This window comes from Schistocerca americana, chromosome 3, assembly GCF_021461395.2.
Source record: "Schistocerca americana isolate TAMUIC-IGC-003095 chromosome 3, iqSchAmer2.1, whole genome shotgun sequence".
Taxonomy (NCBI): Eukaryota; Metazoa; Arthropoda; class Insecta; order Orthoptera; family Acrididae; genus Schistocerca; species Schistocerca americana.
The window spans coordinates 706881276-706896693 of NC_060121.1; the positions used below are offsets into that span (position 1 = coordinate 706881276).

The 15418-nt window shown below is 40.4% G+C and overlaps 1 protein-coding gene across 1 annotated transcript in view; it reads right to left on the reverse strand.

Annotated features, from left to right (window-relative positions):
* Positions 1–15418, reverse strand: part of LOC124605329 (vacuolar protein sorting-associated protein 13D) — a 552708-nt gene that overhangs the window by 264105 nt on the left and 273185 nt on the right. The window contains exon 33 of the mRNA XM_047136935.1: positions 4815–5010. Coding sequence (XP_046992891.1) covers positions 4815–5010 — 196 coding nt within the window. The remainder of the gene's footprint in view (positions 1–4814; positions 5011–15418) is intronic.

Consider the following 15418-nt stretch of genomic DNA (forward strand, 5'->3'; position numbering starts at 1 on the left):
AAATTATTTTTTAATCAAAACTTTAGTTTCAATTCTGTTTTAAAAATTACACATATGCTAGCTTTGTCCAGTTGTTCCTATTTTGGAAGCTGATTAATTGAAGCTTCTTTACTGTTGGGTATGTTTCATTTAACATACATGAAGTCATGCTAAAACATCGCAAATCTGTGAAGTACACTTACAGGGTATAATATAGTGAAAGTCTGCGTGATTTTTAAGGATTGCACTTCTGACATGCTTCAATTTCACGTGTTGGTATGGTACCCTCATTGCTATTCCATTTGTTTCAGACTTTTCTTGAAAGATAAATATATGTTCATTCATTTTAATTGGATAACATGATTCTTCTGTAAGATGTGAAACACTCACCAACTACCTGGATATATAGTTTATTCAGTGTTATTCTCTTCAGACATGTGTTTCCAATGTAAAAACTAAAATCATTGCAAATGACATTTATCAATGGTACCATAATTCAGCTCTCAACAGCCTGAAAGATTTGACAAATTCTTTAGGGTCTTATCTTCCACTAAGGGGAAAATCCTGAGCTTTACCTTCACAATCATGAAGAACATGCAATGTCATGGACGAGTAATACACTTATGCTCATAAATTAAGGATAATGCTAATACATGGTGAAACAATGCTCTGATGGGCAGTTTTCAGGTTTGAATCACCTCGGGGTATGACCATGCGGTGCATCTGACCTGCTGTCGTCGCATGGTGGCGCTGGCAGCAGTCCACATACAAAGAGGTGTGTGGTGCATGTCAGAGTACGGTGCAGTGACTAAGTGTGCAGACATTTCCAGACGTACTAAAGGTGACTGTGTGCTGAAAATGGCTCAAATAACACATATTGATGACGTTATGAGGGGTAGAATACTAGGGCGACTGGAGGCTGGTCAAACACAGCAGGTTGTAGCAAGGGCCCTCCGTGTTCCATAAAGTGTGATCTCATGATTATGGCAGACAGGAAACGTGTCCAGGTACTACAGTACGGGACGTCCACAGTGTACAACACCACAAGAAGACTGATATATCACCACCAGTGGCCACAGATGGCCATGGAGTACTGCAGGTAGCCTTGCTCAGGACCTTACCGCAGCCACAGGAACAGTTGTCTCCAGTCACACAGTCTACAGATGACTGAACAGACATGGTTTATTCGCCCGGAGACCTGCAAGGTGAATTCTACTGACCCCTGGTCACAGGAGAGCCTGTAAAGCCTGGTGTCAAGAACACTGTACATGGTCATTGGAACAGTGGTCCCAGGTTATGTTCACAGATGAGTCCAGGTATAGTCTGAACAGTGATTCTCACCAGGTTTTCATCTGGCATGAACCAGGAATCAGATACCAACCCCTTAATGTTCTTGAAAGGGACCTGTATGGAGGTCGTGGTTTGATCGTGTGGAGTGGGATTATGACTGGTGCATGTACACCTCCGCATGTCTTTGACAGAGAAACTGTAACAGGTCAGGTATATTGGGACATGACTCCAACGAGCTGCCATCGTGGATGAGTACCTCGAAACATAAGATATCAGGCGAATGGAGAGGCCTGTCTGTTCTCCAGACCAAAACCTCATTCAGCATGTCTGGGATGCTCTCAGCCAACATATCGCTGCATGTCTTCAAACCCCTTTGACACTTCAGGAGCTCCGACAGGCACTGGTGCACGAATGGGAGGTTAGACCCCAGTAGCTGCTCGACCACCAGAGTATGCCAACCCATTGTGCGGCCTGTGTACATGTGCATGGTGATCATATCCCATATTGATGTCAGGGTACATGCACAGGAAACAGTGGCGTTTTGTAGCACGTGTGTTTCGGGACGGTTTTCTTAACTTATCATCAATACAGTGGACTTGCAGATCTGTGTCGTGAGTGTTCCCTATATGCCTATGTTACTAGCACCAGTTTTGTGTAGTGCCACGTTGTGTGGCACCACATTCTGCAATTATCCTTAATTTATGATCATGGGTGTATATGCAAGTACCGAGCGATCCTCGGGATAAGGAGTCACACCTGTTTCAAGAGTCAACAGCCTTCCCTGAGGGAAAGTTCAGAGCATTCTTTTGCCCTAGGATGGGAAACTGTTCCACAGGACAAAAGAACCACAGGGCTAGTCACTGACATGGGGGGGGGGGGGGGGGGGGGGGGGGGGGGGGGGGGAAGAAACCATCTGTATTAAAATCACAAAAACAACAGTATGATGAAACATGAAATAATCCGGAATAGTCTCTACTCTGGATAAGTCATTCAACAAAACTTTTGACATCTGTGAATGACTGGGCATTGAGTGTAAACTGCCTAACAAAAAAACACCATAGAGAATGATAATGAGAGGCTGACAAAGCCATTCAGTAAATTTAGAGTGACACATTTTTACCCAATTACTGATACTTTTGTTCACAACCACAAATGCAAATCTCATGCAAATCCAATGGATGAAGTTATAGACACATGCATAGCAATGCAGCCTTTATTTCATCATTTTTTCTGGTATGGATCCAGGATATTAATGATTCTTGTTCTGATAATTCACCTGATAATCTTCCAGGCATTCTTGAGGTAAGTTGCTTGCAAGACTTTTAATCATCTTACAAAATACTGTGGAGTAAATGTGCATTTTAGCCAATTAATCATCTAAGGAAGAAAGGAACATTATGGTTCTACTTTCTGCTGACACTGATATCATCATCTTGATGGCCCGACATGGGTTTGAATGACTGTCCTCCCAAAAGCGATTCCAGTGTGTAACCATTGCACCACCTCACTCTGTGTTAAATTACCAGACACAAGATCTGTATTTACGAGGTGGAATCCAAAATTTTCAGGACTGGTGCTGCCATCTGGAAAGTAGGAGTAGTAGATCTTTACACCGCTAGGTGGCAAGAGCTACATATCTGATGAGTCAGAGTGCGGAGCGGCATTCAGCTGGGAGGACATGTTGTGTGCCCACAGTGATTTCAGTAATACTCCGTGTTTGGTGTGTGGCGATTTTACGATGGATCTGCGAACAGAACAGTGCGTGTGTATCAAATTCTGTGCAAATCTCGGGAAAAGTGCTACGGAGACCCTTGCAATGATTCAACAAGTCTTTGGGGAACAGAGCATAAGCCGTACGCATGTGTTTGAGTGGCATGCTCGGTTCAGGGCCAGCCATGCAGATGTCGAAGATGATGCTCGCACTGGAAGGCCCATTAGCCACACAATGCCAGACGTAGTTGCCAAACTTCAACAACTGGTTCGTGCGGACCGACGTCGAACCATTCAAGACCTTGCGGATGTAGTGGGTATTGGTTATGGGACATGTCAATGAATGTTGACTGATAAATTGGGCATGCATCATGTCACTGCAAAATTTGTGCCAAGGATCTTGACTGCCAATCAGAAGGCACACCATGTTGAAGTGTGCACGGACCTTCGTCAGACTGCACCTGATGATCCAACCTTCTTGTCACAAGTTATCATTGGTGACGAGAGTTGGATTTACAGTTATGACCCAGAGACAAAGCAACAATTCTCCCAGTGGAAGAGCCCGGGCGCTCCAAGACCCAAAAAAGTGAGACAGGTGAAGAGCAAGGTGAACAGCATGATAATTGTTTTCTATGATGCCAAAGGAATTGTGCACAAAGAATTCGTTCCACCCAACCAAACAGTGAATTCCACGTACTACTGCGACATCTTCGTGAAAACGTGTGGCAAGGACGGCCCAAACTTTGGCGTCAAGGGAACTGGCTGCTGCATCACAACAACGCGCTCTGGCACATGTCCTTGCTCACCAAGACCTTTCTGGCAAAAAACAACATGGCGGTTGTACCCCACCCACCATACATGGCAGATTTGGCACCTTGCGGGTTCATGCTATTCCAAAACTGAAACTCAAGTTGAAAGGCCGTCGGTTCGACACTCTAGAGAGGATTCAAGAAGCATCGCTGGCAGTGATAAACACCCTCAAACAACACGACTTCCAGAAAATGTTTGACCAGTGGCAGAAGTACTGGGACCAGTGTGTACATGCAGATGGGAATTACTTCGAGGGTGATGGTGACCATTAGACCAAAGGCAAGGTTTTTAACAGATGGCAGCACCAGTTCCAAAAATTTTGGACAGCAGCTCATATTATGTACTATGACCTCTTGACAAAGGAGCAAAGCAAGCAGTGGAAACATGCATTCACCACTACCAGTACCAGTAAAGGCCCAACTACTATCAGGCATGATGATGATGCCGAATGTTTGGAGACTGCCATGGTGCGATGCTAACAGATTGTCAGCTTATGCCTGTAAGGGGGGCAGACCATCAGAGAAGCATACTACTAAAATCTCCTGATGAGATTACGTGCGTCTGTAAAGATGAGGCATTGCAGGAAGCTATCCAAGGGGGTGCCAAATTTAAAAGAACGCAAAAGCCCCAAGACTGGTGAAGTTTTACAAAAGCTGAAAATTTAGCACAAACTTCAATGTGAGATGCTTTTAGTAGTTTCCACAATGAAACTCTGTCCTGAAATTTGGCAGAAAACTGAAAAACATTCTGGTCATATGTGAAGTACACCAGTGGCAAGACACAATCAATACCTTCACTGCACAATAACAATGGCGATGTTATTTATGACAGCGCCACAACTGCAGAATTACTAAATATGATTTTCCAAAATTCTTTCACAAAAGAAGGTGAAATAAATACTCCAGAATTCAAATCAACAACAACTGTCAACATTGGTAACTTAGAACTAGCTATCCTCGGTGTGACAAAGTAGTTTAAAACACTTCAAAAAGACAATATATAAGAATTAAAGTCACCAATCTTACCTTGGAAACGTGTGTCAATAAGAAGTATCTCCTGAGATGCAAGGTCAATGTCTTGTGAGCCATCATTCATCAGTTCCAGCAGTAATCTAGACTTAATGAAATTTATTCCGGCTAAAGGAATGCCCTGTTGCCTTTGCAGTTGAAGAGTTACATTCTCCAGCTCCAACAGAATAGAAAGCAGAGTTCTGTCTCCTTCCTTTAAAAAAAGGACATTTTTCAATTTTCTGACTTCACATTTAATCTGTAGATGGCATTTGCATTATTTTGTTTTTTTTTTTTTTTTTTTTTTGTCTTAGAAAGATACTTAGAATATCCTTTCAGTCAAAACATTACTTTAAAACAGCACACATTGTGTGTTGTGTAACAAAGAAAGCTAGGGAGTGATCCTATAAAACCCCATTACATTACTGAGAATATAATACTATATGTATACAAACTGAAATGATGAATTAAAATCTGTACAGCTCAAGTCAAATTTCAGGAGAGCAAACGAAAATTTTATATAAGATGTAAACTGATTACAGCATTGTTTGCAACATTGTTGGACAGTTAGGGTTGTTGTGCCAATAGTTCTGCACATAATTTACTGTGTTACTGTATGAAAGAGTTGAGAATAAAGTAATTCTATATATTTGCCATAAAGATGATATAGTAACTTGCAGACAGGCACAGCGAAAATACTTACAGATTAGGTTTCAGCAAAAGTCTTCTTCAGAAAAGGACACACACACACACACACACACACACACACACACACACACACACAATGACCACAATCTCCAACAGTTCAGAACAGATGCCGTCTGGTAACAGATCACACATTTCTGCAATATTCTAGGGCAAGTGGCATGAGTGTTTTATAAGAAGTCTCCTTTGTAAACTGATTGTGTTTTGCTAGTATTGTTCCTATGAAAGGAAGTCTCTTTCTGCATTTTCCTATGACTGCAGCAGTGCTACTGTTCCATTTCATTACCTAACAAACTGTTACAGTCAACTATTTGTAGGAGTTCACAGATTCCAGTTGTGACTTATTGATATTGTAGTCATACGATAGTACGCTTTTTTGTTTCATACAGTGCACAATTTTACATTCATGACCATTTAAAGCACGTTCCCAATCTATACACCATTTTGAAATTTTATTAAGATCAGAATGAACATTTTATCGGCTTTTTTTTTTTTTCCAAATAGTACCTCATAACATATTACTGCTTCAGATTTGAAGATGCTGAGGTTACTGTTAAGACTGACTGCAAGGAAGTTAATTAACAACATGAACAGCAAAGGTCCCAACACACTCCCATGGGGCACACCTTAGTTACTTCTGTACCTCTCAATGGTTCTCCATCCAAGTTAACATGTTGTGTATTCCCTACCAAGAAATCCTAGGTCCAGTTACAAATTTTGCTTAATATCCCACACAATACAACTTCCCCTAATAAGTATAGATGTGGTGTATAGATGTGGTGTTTAGTCAAATGCTTTTCAGAAATTGAGAAATAAAGAATTTAAATGACTGCTTCATCCATGGCTTTCAGGACACCATGAGCTTCATGTGACTGGTGTTTTTGGAATCCATGCTAGTTGTCAGGGAGCAAGTGATTCTGTTCAAGATACGTGCTTCACTACCAGGGACCTGAAAATGTAGCAACTATTTTTGTCAAAATTAGTATTTGATAATGGCTCCTGTGTCATTGCTTGCTAAGGTTGGTAGCATCATAAATGAGGCAGTTCAGGCTCAACCTCTACTGATGCCTTAAACCACTTTAGATCAAAACACCTGCTGTCTGAAACTGCCATGTTACAGTGTCCATATAATACCAAACAAACAACATAGCAAACAAATGTACATATTTCATTGTTCTAAGATGCTAGGTCTCATGGCAGAGTCCTAAACTGTATCTTAGAAGGGCTGTTCAACCTACTCAGTCTTGTTGCACCGGAGCATAGCTTACGCGCACTGATGTACTGTTGCATTCATTCCTAGGTGTGCTATTTATTTTGCAAACATGTTCTTATGTACATTCTATTGCCAAATTGGGCAATAGCAGTAACCAAAAACTGGTTAAATTTTCTATATTTAAATGCAGAAAATAAAGCTATTTCAAATGTCCTTTGATAGTTTATCTGGATACAAGTCTCCATGAAATTGCAATTATTTGGCATATTCACAATTTGGGGCAGAATTCACATTTATATTCGCATTTATACTGATTGTGAATTTTTTAGGTGCCTACTCATAATGTTTGAGCTCAGACTGTTACACAATAAATGGATGTCAAGGATGTTGGATGGTAGTTTTGTGGAACACATCAAGCATCTTTCTCATACAAAGGTATGAGCTGTGATTTCTTACAACTACTGGGCATGGTTTTCTGTTCAAGGTATCTACAATAAATTATGGGTAAAAAAGGTGCAAACTCAGTTCAAATTCAGTACAGAATCTGATCAGAATTCAATAGGGAACTACAGCTTTATTCAATTATAACTACTGCAGTTATTTCTCAACAACTATATCACTTGTCTTTACACTGGTGCAAGAATTAAATTGGGTAAATACCCATGGACATTTGAACATGAAGTTCAGCAATTCTTCTTTTGCTTTGCTACCCTCAATTTCAGTTGCAAAGGTAATGGTGAGGCTTTGAATGCAAACCCTGGTGCCACTAACAGTCTTTACACATGACCACAATTTCTTTTTGTTTTGTGGACATTCCTTCAATAATGTTGCCCTCTTGACAATCAAATGCTTTTCATTCAACATCTCTCTCTCTATTACCCTATGCTTTGTTTTACATCTAATATGCAATAGTCTCTGTTCTTTAGAAGTTTCTTTTGAGTAACTGTATAACATGAGCTGTTGTACAAGATGTATATCTACCAAGTGCATGGAAAAAACTATTCCTCTAAACCTGAGCCACAATTATTCTAATGCTACTCTCCAGAGCTACATGTTTTGAGTACCCTAACGAGATTCTACACTACTGCTTCTTTATCCAACTTGCTGAGCATATACAGGGTGTTTCAAAAATGACCGGTATATTTGAAACGGCAATAAAAACTAAACGAGCAGCGATAGAAATACACCGTTTGTTGCAATATGCTTGGGACAACAGTACATTTTCAGGCGGACAAACTTTCGAAATTACAGTAGTTACAATTTTCAACAACAGATGGCGCTGCAAGTGATGTGAAAGATATAGAAGACAACGCAGTCTGTGGGTGCGCCATTCTGTACGTCGTCTTTCTGCTGTAAGCGTGTGCTGTTCACAACGTGCAAGTGTGCTGTAGACAACATGGTTTATTCCTTAGAACAGAGGATTTTTCTGGTGTTGGAATTCCACCGCCTAGAACACAGTGTTGTTGCAACAAGACGAAGTTTTCAACGGAGGTTTAATGTAACCAAAGGACCGAAAAGCGTTACAATAAAGGATCTGTTTGAAAAATTTCAATGGACTGGGAACATGACGGATGAACGTGCTGGAAAGGTAGGGCAACCGCGTACGGCAACCACAGAGGGCAACGCGCAGCTAGTGCAGCAGGTGATCCAACAGCGGCCTCGGGTTTCCGTTCGCCGTGTTGCAGCTGCGGTCCAAATGACGCCAACGTCCACGTATCGTCTCATGCGCCAGAGTTTACACCTCTATCCATACAAAATTCAAACGCGGCAACCCCTCAGCGCCGCTACCATTGCTGCACGAGAGACATTCGCTAACGATATAGTGCACAGGACTGATGACGGCGATATGCATGTGGGCAGCATTTGGTTTACTGACGAAGCTAATTTTAACCTGGACGGCTTCGTCAATAAACAGAACTGGCGCATATGGGGAACCGAAAAGTCCCATGTTGCAGTCCCATCGTCCCTGCATCCTCAAAAAGTACTGGTCTGGGCCGCCATTTCTTCCAAAGGAATCATTGGCCCATTTTTCAGATCCGAAACAATTACTGCATCACGCTATCTGGACATTCTTCGTGAATTTGTGGCGGTACAAACTGCCTTAGACGACACTGCGAACACCTCGTGGTTTATGCAAGATGGTGCCCGGCCACATCGCACGGCCGACGTCTTTAATTTCCTGAATGAATATTTCGATGATCGTGTGATTGCTTTGGGCTATCCGAAACATACAGGAGGCGGTGTGGATTGGCCTCCCTATTCGCCAGACATGAACCCCTGTGACTTCTTTCTGTGGGGACACTTGAAAGACCAGGTGTACCGCCAGAATCCAGAAACAATTGAACAGCTGAAGCAGTACATCTCATCTGCATGTGAAGCCATTCCGCCAGACACGTTGTCAAAGGTTTTGGGTACTTTCATTCAGAGACTACGCCATATTATTGCTACGCATGGTGGATATGTGGAAAATATCGTACTATAGAGTTTCCCAGACCGCAGCGCCATCTGTTGTTGAAAATTGTAACTACTGTAATTTCGAAAGTTTGTCTGCCTGAAAATGTACTGTTGTCCCAAGCATATTGCAACAAACCGTGTATTTCTATCGCTGCTCGTTTAGTTTTTATTGCCGTTTCAAATATACCGGTCATTTTTGAAACACCCTGTAAATCCTCCTCCTTTGTTGCTGATACCAGTTTCAATGCTGACATTCTCAAAGGGGTCTGTTTTATTTGTTGCTATTAGGTCCAATATATTTTCATCATGAGTGAGCTTCTGAACAATCTCTTCTTCGTAGTTCACAGAGAAGATATTTAGTAATGTTTCTCATAATGTCTTGTCATAATTGGCACTTGCAGAACTGCAATTTTCCAAAATTATTATTGAGTTATTAAAATCTCCTCCAATGATGGCACTGTGACGGGGGAACTTACGTACCACCAAACTTAGGTTTTCTCCCAAGTTTTCTGTTATATCTAAAGGTGAATCTGCTGATTGACAGTAGGGTTAAATTTATGCCCATCCTTAATACCAAGTTTTGCGTAGACAATCTTGGGTGCAGTTTCAGTTTCTATCTCGGTGGATCCAAGTTTCTTGTCAACTGCAACAAATACACTACATCCATTTTCCATTAGCGTATCCTTTTGATATACACTGAGATTTTCTGCAAAATCCTCCCTGCTATCAACTCCTAGATTTAACCAGTTTTCTGTATGTAGTACTATGTGAGCTCCACTGCCTTTTAGGAGCACTTCAAACTGTGGAATTTTTCTGTGAATGCTTTGCAGTTAATCACTACCATTTTAATACTCTCGTGTGTAGGGGGAATTTCTTTAGAGCTTATACTGAGACTTCCAGGTCTCCTACAGCAAATGTTACCTGAATGGAGAGTAGTTTAATCTAAAAACCCTCACACACACACACACACAGTCAGCTATGTGGATAGCAGCTTCTGATGTGTAGTATACACTTGACCGATTCAGTGGGACCCTGCAGTTCTCAGTCCTATGATAAATGTCCAGGTAGTTGCTCTCTAGCTTGTCACATAACCTTCGCTATCTCTGGTTCAATCTTTCCATTAGACTCAGAACCAGGAGCCCCATGCTTAGTTGTAGCAACAATTCTGCAACTTGAGAGTTTCACTGAATATCCATGAGCACCGCTACTATTCTCAGCCCTTCTGCTATCTTGAATGGAATGATCGAAGTATGATCTCTGAGACCCGGTGACAGTATGTGCCACAATCTGCAGTTAGCTGCACACTGTTCTCTCAATGGCTGCTGAAACAACCTTTTGAATATGTTGAATGAGGCCCATAGGCACGTACACTAAGTGCACATAATGTCCCTCCCCATTCCTTGCTGCCATTTCTCCAACGCCCCCTTTCCACCAAAGCGAACACAAGTGAACACGCAACAGCAAATGAGAATTCTCACTGGTGTCAATGCTAGGCACGTCATGGTTCGTCATGCAAGGGTCATATTCTCAGGTGTTCACTTGTGATCCACTGGTTGTCGGTTTTAGAGCAAACCATCAAAGGAAGTATGTGTCCTCTCCACTTTGGCACTAACTTCAGTGTGTTAAACAGAGCACACTCACTTGGCTGCTGTATGCTGCTTTTTGTGCGCAAATTATTTTTTGTTATTTAATGAAAGTGAATCTGTGGTGATGGAGTGCATGTATGATAGCGTACTTCTGTTGATAGAAGAGTACAGATCCCACAGTTGCTTGTGACACCCTAGGGATCCACAACATGAAGCACTTAACCAAAAAAAATAAAAAAATAAAAAAAATGCTTGGTAATAAATTGCCAAAGTGCTTAAAATGCCAACAGAAACAATGAAGAAGAAAACAGTCTCCTTGCTATTCTTAATTGGAATGATATGAGCCTTCCGGAGGTCTATAAGGTATAGCCACAGACACTGGAACTGCATTTGAGTAACAGCACTTTCCTGAGATAAACTTACATACATTTTTGTGAATAATCTTATTGCTGCTGCTTTGTGGAAATGCAAGGGTATCATCTAAACTAAAGGAGAGTAAGACAAAACCTGGCAAAATCCAAATTAGTTCCCATCCTAATGGAGGATAACTGAATATTTTAACCTTTCCCAAGACAGCCATTGTGGCAAAATATTACCATTCAGACAAATTTTAATGGACCCTTTAGCAACCAAAATATTGGACTGACACTGCCGTAGTGTCCCAGATTTCCAATAATGATTATGATAATATACTGTAACAATTTTTGGTAATGGGATGTGCTAGTTACATCTTATGTATCTTTGAGTTAAAGGGCTCTTATGCTTTTAAATTTATTTTAAAGCTTGTTGGTTGTCATGCCCACATAGAATGCAGCACAGTGGGCATGACAACCAACAAGCTGTCTGTCTGCATAAATGGCCACCAACAGACTGTGGCCAAGAAACAAGTGGACCACCTTGTTGCTGAGTAGGCTGCCCAACATAACGTCCTTCATTTCAATGACTGCTTCACAGCCTGTGCCATGTGAATCCTTCCCAACAACACCAGATTTTCTGAACTGCACAGGTGGGAACTCTCCCTACAATATATCCTATGTCCCCATAACCCTCCTGCCCTCATCCTCCATTAATCACTGTCCTCACCCATGCAGCCTGTTCCCATTCTAGCACTATACAGCTGCCATTCCAAATTGCACTCCTCTTTTTACTTCTCTCCTTTTCTGCTACCCCGTCCCCCCCTCTCCACCATCCGTCTAATCTTCCAACTGCACCTAGCTGCCCGACCCTCTCTCCACCTTGCCCTGTGCACTTCCCAGCAGCACTTCACTGTCCCCCACCCCTACCCACTATCCTTCCCCCTCCCTGCCCCAGCCTCCTCCTCATCCCCAACCAGTTGCCACTCGCATTGTGCACTGGTGCTGCTGCTCACAGTGTGGCTTCATGTGCCAGAAACTGCAGTCGTGTGTGTGTGTGTGTGTGTGTTTGTGTGTGTGTGTGTGAGTTGCGTTTGCACGAGTGTGTGTGTGTGGGGGGGGGGGGGGGTGTCAATTTTTGACAAAGGTCTTGTTAGCCGAAAGCTTATTTGTGACCGTCCTTTTATTGTGCTTGTCTGTGACTCAGCATCTCCACTGTATGGTGTATATGGTGTGTAGCAACTTTCCTTTTCATAATATTGTTATGTTCCATCCTGGATTTTCCATTGTTTAATAGTTAGGGTTAGTCCCTTTTTAGTTAACATTGAGTTAATACTGCCCCACAGAAAAATATTGTGATCTAGTACATGTATGGTTAAAAAACACCAAATGCCAGTTCAGCAAAGAAAGTGTGAAATTATTCCATCATAGATTAAATAAATAAGGTGGAAACACTTACCTTAGTGGGAAAAAAGGACAGGTATACACTCGCGCGCGCGCACACACACATATCCATCCGCACATATACAGACACAAGCAGACATATGTAAAGGCAAAGAGTTTGGGCCTTTACATACTCTTCTGCCTTTACACACGTCTGCTTGTGTCTGTATATGTGCGGATGGATATGTGTGTGTGTGTGCGCGCGCGCGAGTGTATACATGTCCTTTTTTCCCACTAAGGTAAGTCTTTCCGCTCCTGGGATTGGAATGACTCCTTACCCTCTCCCTTAAAACCCACATCCTTTCCTCTTTCCCTCTCCTTCCATTTTTCCTGATGAAGCAACCGTGGGTTACGAAAGCTTGAATTTTGTGTGTGTGTTTGTGTTTGTTTGTCTCTCTATCAACATACCAACGCTTGGAACCAGTGATTAAAGTACACAAATATTTTATTAGCTGATCTTTCTAAGACTACACTTGATTTGCTATTTATTGCAATGTTTGTATCATCGGCAAACAAAATGAACTTGGCATCTGGTAATGTTACTGATGAAAGGTCATTGATACACACAAGAAAAAGTAAGGGCCCCAAAATGAAACCTTGTGGGACCCCACATGTAATCAGTTCCCAGTTGGATGATGCCTGATAGCTTGATACATGTTTCTTTCCTAATAAGACCCTTTGTTTCCTGCCAGAGATATAAGATTTGAACCATTTTGCAGCATTTCCTGTTACACTATAATATTCCAATTTATTTAAAAGGATATTGTGATTTACACAGTCAAATGCCTTTGACAGATCACAAAATGTACCAGTTGCCTGCAATTTTTTTGTCTAATGAATTAAGCACATTTTCACTGTAAGTGTAGATAGCCTTCTCAATATCAGAACCCTTTAAAAATCCAAACTGTGACTTTGACAGTATGTTATTTGAGATAAGATGGTTATAAAGCTGATTGTACATGACTTTTTCTAAAATTTTTGAGAATGCTGGCAACAGTGAAATTGGACGGAAATTTGATGCTATTTCTTTATCTCCCTTCTTAAACAGTGGCTTAACTTTAGCATATTTCAACCATTCAGGAAATATTCCACTGATAAACAACTGGTTACACAGATAGATTAATATGTTACTTAGCTCAGAATCACATTCTTTATTTAACGTTGTCGATATTTCATCATACCCACTAGATGTTTTTGATTTGAAAGATTTTATGATGGACATTATTTCTGCTGGGGTAGTGAGGTTCAAATTCATATTATGGAAGTTACTTGAAATATCTGGTCTGAGGTATTCCATAGCAGCCTATACCGAACCTGACAACCCCACCTTTTCAGTAACAGTTATAAAATGTTTGTTAAAAAGTCTACAAAACTATACACATCTGTCACCAATGTATCATTTACTCTTAATGCTATTTGTTCCTCTTCATGTCTGGTTCTACTGGTCTCCTCTTTCACTATATCCCATATTGTCTTTATTTTGTAATCTGATATGACTATCTTTTCCTTGTAATATATTTGCTTTGATGTCCATATTACAGTCTTTAATATTTTGCAGTATTTCTTGTAATGTGCTATAGCATCAACATCAGAACTGTTTCGGATTGACAGATACAGTTTTCTTTTTGTTTTACAAGATACCCCTATTCCTGGAGTAGACTTTGCTCTAACCTTTGTAAGTTTTGGGGGAAAACAGTGTTCGAATAAGGTAAGCACTTTATTAGCAAAAGTGTTATATTTTTCATTCATGCCATGAGCACTGTAAACATCAGTCCAGTGAATGTCTCTGAGGAGTGTCCTAAAATAATCAAATATGTGTCAAATACTAAAACTTCAGAAAACCATCATTAGAAGTATGTACAATGTGGGGCAAAGAAAATCACGTCAACTACTTCTAAAAAATTTATGTATATTAAGTGCTCCCTCACTATACATACATGAACTGATTATCTTTGTACACAGTAACCCTGATTTATTTATAGCAAATCATTTTCAATATCAGAAATGAAAATAATTTTACGTTGCCCACCCACCGTTTAAAACTTTATGCTCAAACTCCACATTATATGGTTATAAAAATTAATAACAAAGTGAAAAGAGGAGAATTGCTCAACATAAATTTAGAAACACTGAAAAAATCATTATATGAGTAACTAATGCAGAAATTTTACTATTCAGTAGAAGAATTCATAAATGACAACCTGAAATTTTGAGCAGGAGAGAGCAAGTATTTAGGGCTGTTAATTTTTAAAAGTTTGTTACTTTTGAAGAAAAATTATTAATTGCTTACTTAATTAATTATTCAGTACTGTATATTACTGAAACTATAAGGAAAATTGTAAACTAGTTTCTGTGTTTTGATGAATTTCCAGTAAATTAAGTCAATGGCTTGAAATCGTATATTATGAGACAATAAACTTCTGTTCTATACTACAGTGATGACTTGACCAATGTAGACTGGAGTATCTGCCCAAACAATCGCTTAATGTCAAGCATGCTTAAGATTTAACATAAATATAAAAGCAGAAGAGCTCTTTAACTCAAAGATAAATAAGCTATAATCAGCACACCTCAATACCAAAAATTTTTACAGTAAATTATCATAATCACCAATGAAAAGCTGGAACGCTACAGCAGTGGCATTCCAATAGTTTGGTGGCTATAGAGTACACAAAAAGTTGTCTGAATGATAATATTATGCCAAAATGGCTGTCACTGTACGGATTAAAATACTCAGTTATCTTTCATTAGGATGGAACTAATTTGGATTTTGCCAGGTTTTGTCTTACTCTCCTTTAGATGATAACCTTGGGATTTCCACAAAGCAACAGCATTAAGACTACCCACTAAAATATATGCAAGGCTCAT